The sequence below is a fragment of the Monocercomonoides exilis genome, assembly GCF_001643675.1.
Source record: "Monocercomonoides exilis strain PA203 chromosome Unknown scaffold11-1913109, whole genome shotgun sequence".
NCBI lineage: Eukaryota > Preaxostyla > Oxymonadida > Polymastigidae > Monocercomonoides > Monocercomonoides exilis.
This window is the reverse complement of record NW_027150556.1, coordinates 334093-347863: the sequence shown is the minus strand read 5'-3', so window position 1 is coordinate 347863 and position 13771 is coordinate 334093. Positions and strand designations below refer to the sequence as shown.

General features: G+C 40.8%; 2 protein-coding genes across 2 annotated transcripts; one reads left to right on the top strand and one right to left on the bottom strand.

Annotated features, from left to right (window-relative positions):
• Nucleotides 1-1438: 1438 nt before the first annotated feature.
• On the top strand, nt 1439-10687 carry MONOS_7488 (uncharacterized protein; the record flags this gene model as incomplete). Its single annotated transcript, XM_067877817.1, has 1 exon — nt 1439-10687. One exon carries the CDS (start codon nt 1439-1441, stop codon nt 10685-10687), a length of 9249 nt encoding a protein of 3082 aa, XP_067731494.1.
• Nucleotides 10688-10839: 152 nt separating this feature from the next.
• On the bottom strand, nt 10840-13630 carry MONOS_7536 (uncharacterized protein; the record flags this gene model as incomplete). Its single annotated transcript, XM_067877870.1, has 1 exon — nt 10840-13630. The coding sequence occupies one exon, from the start codon at nt 13628-13630 to the stop codon at nt 10958-10960; it is 2673 nt and encodes an 890-aa protein (XP_067731493.1). The 3' UTR covers nt 10840-10957.
• Nucleotides 13631-13771: the final 141 nt, after the last annotated feature.

Genomic DNA, 13771 nt, shown 5'->3' with positions numbered 1-13771 from the left:
CGATAGCGCGGCTGGTGTCGCGATCGCCGCAGTCTATGCGTGTGGTGGTGAAGCTGGATGACGAAGTGATGGGGCGAGGGTTGCAGTGTGTGAAGTGGGAGAGATTGTGGAGAAATAAATAGGGATGGAGGATGGTTCTTTCATTTGCAGCAAATTCCCTGGATGCGATAAAGGGAAGAGAAGAATCAATTGAGGCGATGAAGACAACAGCAATGGAAGCGAAAGAAAGGGAAAACAGGAAAGCCAAATAAAATTATTTGCCTCATCGTTCATTGCATTTTCAATGATTTCAAGAACTTCACATTATCGATATCCTTTTGGAAATCTTTTTTTCTTCTATTGGGAAAAGGGCAGAAAAGAGCAAAAGCACGAACAATAATGGAAGTTCCTCTTGAAACTTCAAAGCAACTTCAAAAAAAGAACATGAAAACCTTGGAAATGGAAAACAACAAGCAATGGGTGTTAATGACAACAAGATTCAAGAAATTTGCAATAACAAAAGAATTTGATTATTATCAATTACGAATTTGAAGGGGAAAGAAAAATCATCAAAATAAGGAACTAATGAAAGAAAATCAAGTTGAAAGCAAAAAAGCAAAAGGGATGAAGGGGAGCAGACATATCGTGAGAAGCAAAAAAATAGGAAACACACTTGCTCTTTCGAAAAAAGAAGAAGAATAGAAGACAGCACATATTCATCAAATAGATAAAATTTCATTTTTGATTCAATGAAAATGACAAAGAGAAATGGGAAACATGGAAAATTTCTGCACCAAATGGTTTTGATGGCAATCAGCAGTTATTGATAAGAATTTTCTGAAAAAACCAAGGCTTTATCTCGAATAAAGAAAAAATTTTCAATCTGCAAGTTTCCTCAAAGTGGAAAAGTAGTGAAACGAAAATTTCGTTCATTGTTGAAGTGAAGCAAATGAAATTAACCATGGAGAAAAATATAGCAGTGATATTTATGTGAGTGAAAATACAACTTGATCAATTTTATTGCAATGCATTTCTTATTATCCTTACGGCAAGAGAATAATTTTGCGATTTTCGACTTGGTTGCTCCACAAGACTCATTTGTGAACTGAAACAACCCCAAAGCATTGGAAAGAGTGAGCACATAGCTTTTACATCAAACTTCGCGTTGCAATATTTTTTTGAGCATCACATAACATATAATTACAATTTTTTGGAAGACGAGAAAACGAATTTGAATCGAAATCAATGAAGTTTCGTCAAGACAGCCAAGAACGGAAGGCAAGGCCTTTTTAAAAATCAGTTTTCTATTCTGCAGTGATAAAACAAATACTCTTCTGCATGAAAAATGGTTCAGAAGGCGCCATCTTATCAAATAGACTTCTATCACAAAAAAAAGTGACCCACAAGAAAAATATTTGATTAGGAATAATCATTAATAATTTTACATTTCGTATCAAAAATGTTGTTAATTACTATATCCTTTCTTTTCACTGGACACAAAATTCTATTTCAGGATTTCTGCGAGTCTGCAGGATTTGAAGTTATCTGTGCAAGTTACAATTTCAATAATGAGAACTTTATTCCTGCTCATGAAAATAGATTTCCGAATGAAGAATTGAGAAACAAAATCAGTGGTAATATTCATAATGAATTGTCTTCTTCATCGCACAATAAAATCACGAAAGAAAATGAGGCGACAGAAAGGAAAATCTTCGAAAATGAGAAAAGCAAAGAAAGTAGATTACCTGAATGCAAAAAAGATTGCAATTTGAAGAATCAAAGGCAGATTATCGATAGGCGCTCAACAATTCTGAAGGAATTCAATTCAAAGGAAGGAGAATGTTTGATCAAAGGATGTTTTGATTTGAAGAATGCTTCAGTTGGATGGAGTGGATTGGAATTGGTATCAGTGAATGGAAATAGTGCAATTTGCGGAACTGAAGGGAGCCGAGCTGCTTTAAGAGGCTGCAGGGTTGTAATGAGTTGCGGGGTGCCTCTTTTTGAAATGCATGGGAGTTGTGCATTGCTGGAGAATATCACATTGCAATCATCAAATCCATTATCGAACGAAATTTCTCCGCTTTTCTCATCGAAAGGTACAATCAACAAGGCTTCTAATAAAAGCCATCTTTCTGTCCGTTTTTCGTGTTTTTCTTCCTTTTGTGTCTCCTCAGCTCCTTTTCTGACTTCTCCATTGATTGAGAGTGTTTCACTTGCTGATCTGATATTCTTCAACGTTTCAACAAAACCTTCAGATTGTTCATCTCCCACTGCTTTAATTCATAAAACTCAATGTCTTATACAAAGTTGCTCATTTTTATCTGTTTGTGATGCATATGATGGAGGGATTGTTCCTTCTCTGAACAATCCCTTGGCTTCTTTAACTGCCTCAAACACCTCATTCGTTGGGTGTTGTCGAACAAGAAATGTTGAACACATCGGAACAGAAGAGGAAAAGAAACAACCAGGGAGAATAAATGAAACAGACAATGGTGCAAATACATTCACATGGTGTGAATGGAATGAATCAAAAACAACAGGAAACAGCAACTCATATTCTGATGGAACTTCAAATGGAGGGGCAATTTATATGTGCGGAAAAGAAAACGGAGAACTTTCAGTTTTGTATTGCTCGTTTAATGACTGCGCTGCATATCATGCTGGAGGAAGCATAATGTGCTCATCTATCAAATCTGTAAAGTTTGAAAATAGCTCATTCAGCGCATGCACTTCTCAAACTTGGATTGGCGGAGCCATTTTTGTTGAATCAATTTCTATCTGCAATCAGATTAGCTATTGTGAATTTCTGAATTGTAAAGCAAGCCGTCAAGGAGGAGGCCTTTGCCTTGATCATTTCCAAATTATTGGAGGAAATGATGATAAAGAAAATGAAGGAGAAGAAAGCGCATGCATGTTTGACTGCAGTTTCACTTTGTGCTCAATTGATAGCACATGGGGAGGAGGAATGTTTTGTAGAAATGTGCCTCTAAATTTTAAAATGAGGAACGTTCAATTCGTTTCTTGTTTTGCATCATCAAAAGGAGGAGGAATTCATTTGGAACCAAATAAATCTGCAATTTCAGATGATGGGTTAAGATGTTTCTTCTTCTTCTTTCATAATTGCAGTTGTTCAGAAAATCCTCCATTAGGGCACGACATTTTTTTTGAAGATTGTTACAGTCTTCATATATCTTCCAACAATCCTTTTTGTGAATGCTTTTCTACAAACACTAACGACACAAGAGTTTGTTATAGTTACAATTACGCGATTGCAAACGCTTGGATTATTCAATTTACAGAAAAAAAGGATTGGCTGAAGAGAGGGATTCTCAATCGCATTGTTGCAGTGAGCGGAGGAAATGAAGAGGAGTTGTGCGGAATGAATGAGTCAAGTGCGTGCAGAACCATTTGTGTTGCAGTTAGTCGGAGCGTGATGCAGTTGAGCCTGTCCGTCACGCTGATGGAAGGGAATTACGCAAGCGAGACAGAAACAATTAACATTGGAGAAAAGAAGATTTCAGTCATTGGCACAGGCAAAGATAAAAGTTCGATTGGAACAGGGGCACTTTCTACTCCATCTTCATCAGGAGCACTGTTCAGCATGACGGAAGGTTATTTGAGAATGAAATACTTGAACGTAGACTGCAACTCAACAGCAGATTCTTCGCCAAGCGTGGTTGTGGTATCTGATGGAAGTGGGACTCTCTCATTGGAGGATGTTGTGATCACTACGAGTGTTTCTTCAGGAAATGTGATTTCTTCGTCAGTGTTTGTGGTGCCGCTGTCACAGCTGTCGATGGCTGATGTGGAGATCATAAATATGAATGTGTCAAAGCCCTTGTTCTCTGAACCAGATCTTCCATCTTTTTCATTATCTTCATCTTCACTTTTTTCTGCAGGCACAGAATCAACAGAGAGCATTCTCGCAAATATGAATGTGAAAAATGTGAAGTTGACGAATGGAGATGGGGTGGTTGTGGCAAAGAGTGTAAAGGAAGGGGAGACATTTGTTGTTCAGAATGTGACAATCGAAGATTGTGAGTGCGAGGATGGAAGTGGTGGTGGGATAAAGATTGATTTATCATCACCAACAAGCAAGTTGCGATCAGGGCTTTCATCAACACCAGAAGGCGAAACAACAAAATTCAACAGATGCAAGTGCAGTGGATATGGAGGAGGGATAATGCTGTATTTGGATGAAAATTCATTTGACTTTTCAATATGTTCAGTTAACTTTGAAGGATGTACAGCATCATCGGGAGGAAATTATCTGTTTGTGAATGGGAAAGATTCTAAGAACTGGGGAATAAGCTCTTCAACGCTAAATGTCTCGCGGGAAAATACTAATTTCGAACAGTTGGTGGGATATGATCGGAGTGACACAACAATGGGACAATTCCCGCTTGATGTCTTTTTGGACATATATCCAGATGCAGCACATGTTGGGAAGGCAAAGAACAATCTGGGTGGATACAACTCGTGGTTCTGCGGATTTGATTATTATCCGTGTTCCACCATCACTCACGCAGCTAAAGTGCGTTATCCAGAAGCAAACAAGAACATTGAATTGGATTCAGGATTTGAGCTTGCGGAAGAGGTTGCAATGACTGGTGAATATGAATGGGAGATTTCTTGCTCCACGAAAGGGATGAAAGTGAGCGTGAAAACACCAGATAATATGGAATCCGAGTTCTTGATTGAGGTGCAGAGCGCATGCAAAATGGAAAACATCAGCTTTTCACTTCCAACAGAGCTGGAAGGGGTAACATCACTGATTTCAGCCAACTCAACACTCCTCACACTCACAGACTGTTCTGTTAGTTGCTCCTCAGAGAATACAGAAGGTGATGCTATTGGATGCAGCTTTGTCAGGGCAATTGGAAGAAAGCTGAAAATGGAAGGTTTTGTGATTGAAGAAAGTTCACTATTTGGAGTTCACTCGTTGGTTGAGCTTGCAGGCGGGGTGGATGTTGGTGTGTGTGTGGGATGCAACGTGAGCAACGTTGAAAAGAGAAATGGAGATGGGGGATGGATGAATGGGGAAGTTGGGACAGAAAGAGGTGAGGGGAAAAATGGGATATTTGTGATTGAAGGATGCAATATCAAAGGGTGCAGCTGCTGTGGAAGAGGAGGGGGGATACATGCAAGCGTGAAAGGAGAAGGAAGTGTGGTTGTGAATGGGACGAGTGTGATTGATGGATGTGAAGCGAATGGTTTGGGAGAAAGAGAAGGGAGAGGAGGAGGAATGATGGTTGAGATGGGGAGTAGAGATTGTGGATTGAAAATAGAGAGTGGTGTGAAGTTTTCAGTTGATGCAGACAACGCTGCAACGTTTGGGAAGGATGTGTTTGTTTGTTGCAACTCAGGGATATTGCTTGAGTCAAAAGTGAATGCAACTTCATTTGGATTTTTTGATGCAAGAGCAATTCCAACAGATGTTTTGGAGCTGAGTGGGAGTGAGAATGGGAATGAAGACGAAGTGATTCCGCTGTTTGTGTATTTGTGTTCAATGGGATCAAAGCTGATTGTTGATGGGAGTGGAGAATGGTCATTGGATCACAGCCGATGTGGATTCGAGAAGTTTGGGTGTCTGACGATTGACTATTGCATAAGTGAGAGAGCGAACATCAGCATTCATAAAATCGAAGTCGTTTCTGAATCATCAATTAAAAGTGAAGTGAAAGTGGCTTCATGTGATGTGATCCTATCAGGGAAAAGAGAATTAATGGAAGAAGAGAAGCTGAGAGTGAATGTGAGTGATGAAGGATCAACAAACCAAGAAAGGTTCATTGAGTGCACAAGTTCGCTTTCAGTCAGCTATATCACTTTTTCTGTGAATTCTCCTCTGAAAAACGCAAGAAAAGCACTTATTTATTCATCTCTGTCAACACTCACAATCGCAAACTGCTCCATTTCATTTGCAGAAGAGGCACAGACTAATGGGATGATAGGATACAGCATTATTGACAAAAAAGGAGGGAAGCTGATTGTTGATGGATTTGTGATAGAAGAGAAAGTGAGGATGACAATGAATGGAATATCACCAATAACGATGAAAAATGGAACGGAACTGGATATAAAGAACATCAGTGCGAGTGGAGTGGAAGTGGAAGGTGGGAGTGGAGGAGGATGCTTGAACGTGGAAATGAAAGAAGGGGGGAATGCGAATATTGAAGGATGCAATTTGTCATCGACATGCTCAGGTGGAAGTGGGATGAAAGGAGGAGGGGTGATGATATCTGTTGGAGAGAGAGGAAGTTTGGAGATGAAAAATGTGAAGTTTGATGGATGTGAAGTGCCATCAATGGATAAAGAGGAAGGAGGAAGAGGAATTGGAGGAGGGTTGTTTGTGAGATTTGCAGAAGAAATGGGATCAACTGTGCTTGAAGGAATGATATTCGAAGGATGCAATGCCTGGAAAGGGAAGAATGTGTTTGTTTCAGGATGGGATCTGAGTGAGATTATGTCAAACGAACAACTGAAATGGGAGATGAATGAAGAGGAGTCAGAATCATTGGATGAGTTGTGTGGATGGGAAAGGAAGACAACAGGAGAGGGATATGTGATTCCGCTTGTTGTGTATTTGTGGAGCAACTGGAGTGGGGATGGATTTGTTTCGAAGGAGAAAGGAGGAGACTTCAGTGGGTGTGGATTTTCAGAAGCACCATGTTCATCGATTGACCATCTGAAGAGTCTTCGATATTCAACACTTGGAGAAGGGGAAACACACATCAGCATTGTGGGATCAGGGCTGTTGAGCCATTCCATTTCATTTTCTTTTATTTCATCATCAATTTTAGAGTCACCAAAAGTTGTGATAGAAGGGACAAAGAAAGGGACAGCTTTGATCATAAGTGATGAAGACGAGAATGATCTGAATGATTGTTCAATGATATCATCGAATGTGAGCTTGTCATTTGTCAATGTCTCGTTCACCAAACCAACCATCACGACCCATCATGAAGTGTTTATAGAATCCTCTGGAACAAATTCATGTTTGACAATTGTTGATTGCTCATTTGGTTCATTGACAGGGTTGACAGAGACAGCAGGATATTGCATGATGAGAGTGAATGGAGGGAGCGTTTTGATTGAGAGATGTTCTTTGAGTTTGATTTCTGATTTGAAAGGGTTGATCTGTTTCAGCCCAAGTGCAACAGTGGTGACTACTCAGAACGTGAACGTTTCATTTGCTGCTGTGAAGGAGAAAAGCCTTATTTCGATGTTTGAAGTCAGCAATGCAAATGGAAAAAGAAATGCACATATTTATAGCAATAAACCTGTTTTGAGGGTTGTTGGGTGCTCATTTGCAAACATCACAAACGAAGAAAATGGAGCAGGTGTTATTGATGTGGGATCATTTGAGCATGGAGTGGAGTGCATAATAGATGAGTGTTCAATGTCAAATTGCAGGAGTGTTTCGAGCTTGGAAGGTGGAGGAGTGAAAGTGGTGATGAAGAGTGAAGAATCGATTTTAAAAGTGAATGGCAGCTCATTTTCAATGTGTAAGTGCTCAACTCAATCAGGGCGTGGTGGAGGGATGTATATTGATGGAGCAGACCCAAATATTAGTTATGCAGTTGATTCTCAAATTCCTCCCCTTCGATTTAAAATGGCAAATATCTTGTTTTCTTTGGATGAGGCATTTGTGGGAAACGATATTTTTGTTAGATGCAACTCGATTGCTCATCAGATCAACGAAACTCTGATTGCTTTGAACTACAATCAGGAGTCTTTGAATTCAAACAACTCTATCTGCGGGAACGATTCAGAGGGAAACACTGATATAGATCTGATTCCGCTCATCACATTCTATTATTCGGCACAGGTGTTTGTGAATTCAACAGGAACTGATGACAGGCAATGTGGAGCTCAGAGCAATCCATGTCTCAGCATCAACTGTGCTGTTGATCACATTCAAGAAGGAGTGATGAATGCGATTCTTATTGATGGAGAAGGGACTGTGACAAAGGAATGTGTGATCGGGGATCTGGTTGTGAATTCACTCAAAAAGACACAGGCGATTGTGAGACTGAACTCCAAGGTTGAGAAATCATCTGATAAGGATTGCATCATGGAGTTTATAAATGAATGTTCTGTGGAGAGATGCTCATTCCAGTTTGAAGAGACATTTGAGTCAACTCACAATTACCTAATGAAAGTGAAGAACGGATCTATGGAAATACAAAAATGTGAGTTCTTCTCTTCAGCAATTGAGTTGAAGTTGAACAGTTCAATTGTGAATGTTGAAAGAGGAGAGCTGAGGATATTTGATTCAGCATTCAGGAATCTTCATTCATCGGCATCATTGCTTTCATTTTGTGAAGAGTCAAAAGTGGAAGTGGTTGAGACGATCATCACAAACATTGAATGTGAAGGCGATGTGGTTGTGGTGGGAGGCAAAGCGAAAGTGGAAATGAAAGAAATAGCAGCCAATAATATTTCATTGATGAAAGGAGGAAGTGCAATGAAGATTGAAGGAGCAGAAGAAGATGTGAGTGTTCTGAATTGCTCATTTGGCAAATGCACGAATTCGAAGGAGAAAGGAAGCATGGCTCAGATAAGAGAAGGCAGAGCAGTGAGGATTGAGGCATGCGCATTTGATGGAGAAGGGAATGGAGAAGGGAGTGAAGAAACACATGAGAAAATGAACAGGAAAGAAATCTGTGGGTGGAATGGATCATTGGTTGATATTGAAAATAGCAAAGTGGAGATGAAAGAAACAGCAATCAAAAATAGCAAAGCTGGTGGATTGTGGGTGAGTGGAGGGAGTGTGAAGATTGAAAAGGGAGAATTCGAGAACAACAATCCATTCATTGAGGGATATCCATCAGTTCGAAGGAATGTGATCTGCACAGGGAATAGCGAATTGAATGTTGTGAGTGTGAAAGGAGGAGATGGAATAGAGAAAAACACATCACTTTGGATATTGGACGAGGGATGCAGATTGGGAGGGATAGCAGCTGAAAGAGCATCCCCCTTCTTTATTCCAATTCTTGAAGATGTGAAGAATGCAACACAATCAACAGGTGAATTGGAGTTGATCATTCATGGGAAGCTGCTTCTGCCATGTGATTTGTCTGTGAAGATGAGCATGAAAAATGGAGATGAAGAGGAAATCGTGAGAAAGGGAATTGATGAAGAAGACTGTGTATCAGAGAATGAAGTCCATTCAACAATTTCTTTGGAATTGCTCAAAGTGATGGAAACCAAAGCTGAAGCGAGCATGTGCATTCAATTTGGAAAATCCAATTTACCATCATTCACAGCAGAATTCATCCTGAAAAATAGAAGTGAAACTAGTGGAAGTGGAAACGATAAACTTGTGGAAGGAGGAAAAGAGGGGAAATCATCATGGACCTTGGTTGTAATAATAATATTTGTCGTTTTGTTTTTGATTGTTTTTATTGTTTCGATTGTTCTTGCAATTCGATGGAGAAATGCAAAAGAAGAAGCGAAAAAATACAAGGAGATTGTTAATGATAATATCAGAAAAGATCCGAAGGCGTTTGAGATGGTGACGATGGAGATGTCTCCAGAGGATCAGTGGAGAAGAGCAGAGAGGGAGGCAGAGAAGAAGAATGAGGAGAGGATCAAAAAGAGAATGAATGGAAAGGAGATGCAGCATTCTGAGTCAGAAGAGTATTTGTTGAGTGAGAATGGCTCCACAGAATACATCCTTGGGAGAGATTCTGACAAGATCCCTCAATGGATGTTGGAGAAAATCGATGAGAAAGAGACCGAGGACGAAACGAGAAAACGAACACCATCACCTTCCATTTCATCCACTTCAACCACAGACACTTCAGATTCAGATTCAACATTTGTTCGAAGAGAGGATCTGTGCCCAACCACATCATCCATGTCGAATCTTGTGGATGCAATGGCCTGCTCATCTCCTCATGAGAAGCTGATTGTGGATCTGAGAGATTCTCTATTCATGCTGCTTCATGGGCTGAATAAGACAAAAGAGATGGCAATTGGCACTCTGCAGGAGAGGGAGCAGACAGCTGCTCAGATCATGTTCTGGGTGGCAAATCTCGCTCTCCACTCTTTCGATGAGATGGAAAATCCTCTTCAATCGCTGGCAAATCTGAGTCCTCACATTGTGCTCTTCTCAGAGCATATGGTGATCTGCATTGTGATGCACTCCGACTTCTCATCTGACGATGATTCAGATTCATCATCCATCTCATCATCCACCATTATCACTTCCTCATCGGATGATTCAACCATCAATAAGAATGGCAGAGGCTCACCACCGCCATCTTCAGCATTTGAGGAAGAGGATGACTTCAAAAAAGAGTGTTTGAGGTGGAAGGCACCAGAGCTGCTGAACGGCGCAAAGACGCATGCAACGAAGAAGACTGTTGCATTCTCGATTGGGATGATGCTGTGGGAGAGCCTGACGCTGCAGATCCCGTTTGGGGAGTATGAAGCTGTGGTTGCAGGAGATAAGATTGTGAGAGGAGAAAGGCCCGACACAAGCAAGACGATTGAGACGAGCTATTGCGAAGTGATAAAGGAGTGCCTTTCGGTTGACCGAAAAGAGAGGCCAACGCTGGTCGGGCTGAAGCGGGAGTTCATTGGGCATTTCCCAGCAGGCACAGTCATGCTCACCGTGTCTGATGCAATCGACTATGAAGCAGTCAGCTTTGTTGAGGATCAAAGGCTGTCCACTGGGCAGATGATGAGCTCGGAGCAGTGACAGAGCTGCTCGTGAATCACAAAAAAGAGAAAACAGCCAAAAAGATCATTTTCATGTGCTTTTCTGAATTGTTCACACAACAGCCCCTTCTTCATTTTAATATTCTTGTAATATTTGAATTTAATGTGTAACTCAAATTCTTGTTGTTTTCGTTTCTTTTTTTCTGTTGGTATATGCTTATTTTTTTTTTTTTTTGTTTTGTTTTGAAATTTGCATATCAAAAGCAAAAACACAAAAACGTGAATATTCAGATGTGTATTTAGAAATGATCTATTTTTTTGCCACCATCATCCGCAGTCTGCATTTCAGTTCGTTTATTTCTCGTTCAACTTGGTTCATTTCGTTTTCTGTCTTCTCTCTTTCTCTCTTCACTTCTGCTTGGCGCTGCCCTTTTCGCCCAATTCGCGCCAATGCAGACTGCAACGATGAAAACTCCATCTGTTTTGCACTGAGTGCTTTTTGCAGCTCATTGAGAGCGGATGCTTCTGGTTGTCTTGAACTTGCTGGAGAGGAAGAGGAGGATGTTTCCGTTGATGATGTGGATTGCATTGATGAAAATGAGTGTGCCTGAGTTGTTGCTCGAAACGGAGACGAATTTGTCGAGTCTGAAGGAGATGGGTATTGCAGAGGATGTTGTGACACAGTTTTTGGAGACGAGGAAGGCGAAGAAAGAAGTTTTGTGTGTGGAGATTCTGGAGGAGATTGCAGCGATTTCGAATAACTTGTGGGAAATGATGGAAGCACAGAAACATCAGAGTGATATGGAGAAAAAAGGGAAGTGGGTGTGTTCGATGAAGAAAACGATGCTGATGGATATGATGATCGAAGATTGCTTATCGATTCAAGTCTTTTCTGGTGTTCTCTGTCTCTTTCCCATTCCCTCTCTCTTTCTCTTTCTCTTTCTCTCTGTCGTTCATACTCCTTTTCTCTCTCATATTCTCTAGCTTTTGCTCTTTCTCTTTCCATCCACGATTTTTTCTCCTCTTCTCTCAAATTCTGTTCTTCCCTCAATTTCTTGTTCAAATAATCCACAGATTGCTTCAGCTGTTCTTTTTCATCATTTGCATCTCGTATGCGCTGCTTCAATTCTTCCATCTCGTTTCCCTGAGCTTTCAGCGATCTTTCCAGCTCATTCTTTGCTTCATCCAGTTCTGCTTTTTCTCCATTCATTTGTTTCCTTTCTGATTTCATCTCTTCGTTTTCGCTTTTCACCCCTTCCAATTTCTTCTCCAGCTCTTCATTCACTTTTGTCAAACTCTGCTTTTCATTCCTCCACTTCTCCTTCATCTCGCTCAGCTCTGCCTCCACATTTGCCTTGTCTCGCTCCATCTTTCTTTTCCATCCGGCTCTCATTTCATTCGCAATCTCTCCCAGCTGCCTTTCTTTTTCTCGCTTGTCAAATTCCATCGCTTCTTTCATCCGCCCACACTCTTCTTCTGCCTCTCTTCTTTTCTGCCTTTCCTGCTTGTTTTCTTCGTTCATTCTATCAATCGCTTCATTCCATTTTTTCTCCTCTGCCTTTGTCTTCCTTTTCTCTTCACTTTCAATTTCCCGCTCTCTTTCCCTCCACATTTCACGCCACTCCTTTTCTATCTCTTCCTTCTCAATCTCGTTTCTGTTTTTTATTTCTTCAATTTCTCTTTTGCAAGCTGCAAGCGCTTCCTGTGTTCTCAGCAGTGAATCCTCTTTCTCTTTCAGTCTCGCTTTCAATTCACTTCGTTCTCTTTCACTCTCTCGTGCAGCATCTCTTCTTTTCGTCTCGCTTTCTTGCCTTTCCCTTTCTTCGATTCGAGCTTTTTCTTCTTCTTTTCTCTTCATTCTCTCCACTTTGTCCTTCCACATCTCTTCTCTCTCATGAGCCTCTGTCTTTTGCCTCTTCCACGTTTCTTCTTTCCATTTCCATTCGTGCTCTCTTTTGTCAGCGTCTGTGGCTTGCTGTGCAAGCATTTCTATTTTCGTCTTCATCTCGTTCAAATCACTTCGAAGCATCACAATTTCAGAAGAGGTTGAAGTTGATGAAGAAGTTGAATAGGATGCTGTGGATGTTGGTGAAAAGGCAGAAGATGTGTGATTGGATGCAGATGCATCAGACGAAGGATACGTTGCAAGTGTCTGCCTCATTCGATCTGGTGATGTCAGCGGTGCAGATGTCGATTGCATGAAGTGCTGAGACGATTCAACCTGATGCTCAAATTGGCTGGTAGACAGTGGATGAGAAGTGGGAAGCGGAAGAGAATGCGGCTCAGACTGATGCAACACTTCTGAAGAAGGGAAATGTGAAAATGGATGAGATGGTGGAGATAACACCCGAAATTCAGAGAATTCAGAGAATCCCAAATATTCATCGTGTTCTGACTCACCACGTGTTCTGTTGTTTCTCTCTTCTTTTTCTCTGCTCTTATTCTCTTTTTTGCCAAAGCGGAATGACAGTTTGTTATAATGTTTTGGAGAGATCGATGAAGATGGAGATGCTGAGGAAACAGAAGAGGCAGAAGGGGCAGAATAATCAGAATCCTCATCCTCAAAATCATCAGTTGAATCGCATCGCTCTGAAGAGCCGGGCGTTTGCAACGGATGTGAGTGGTTGACAAGACTGTGTGAGTTGTGGATGCGTTGAGAATGCAACATACGAGAATGGCTCATGTGCTTTGTGTGCCCTTTCTCCCTTTCAGCATGACTCAAGTGATTCGCAGTGTGTTGCTCCGCAGAACTTGTTTTTGCTGGAGAACGCAAATTCCTTCCTGTTGAGCTTTCAGAAGGCGATGCTTGGCTGCTGGCAACATGTGAGCTGTGATGTATCTTTTCCTCGGTTGATGTTTCATTCACGCTTTCTTCATCGTGAAATTTGTCTTTTGACGAGATGATCCGTTCTGTTGCCTTTTCCTCACCTCGCAATTCTTCCTTTTCCAATTCCAGATGAATCTCTCTTTGCTTTCTTTTCATGTTCTCTTTGGCAGTCCTTTGTTCATCAAATTCCTCGTTTTCATGAAATCTGTTTTCCAAAGAGTTTCTGGTTGATTTCTCATTCTTCCTTTTCGCTTCTCTGTTTTCTTTCTCTTTTTCATTTTCCACATTTTTTAAAGA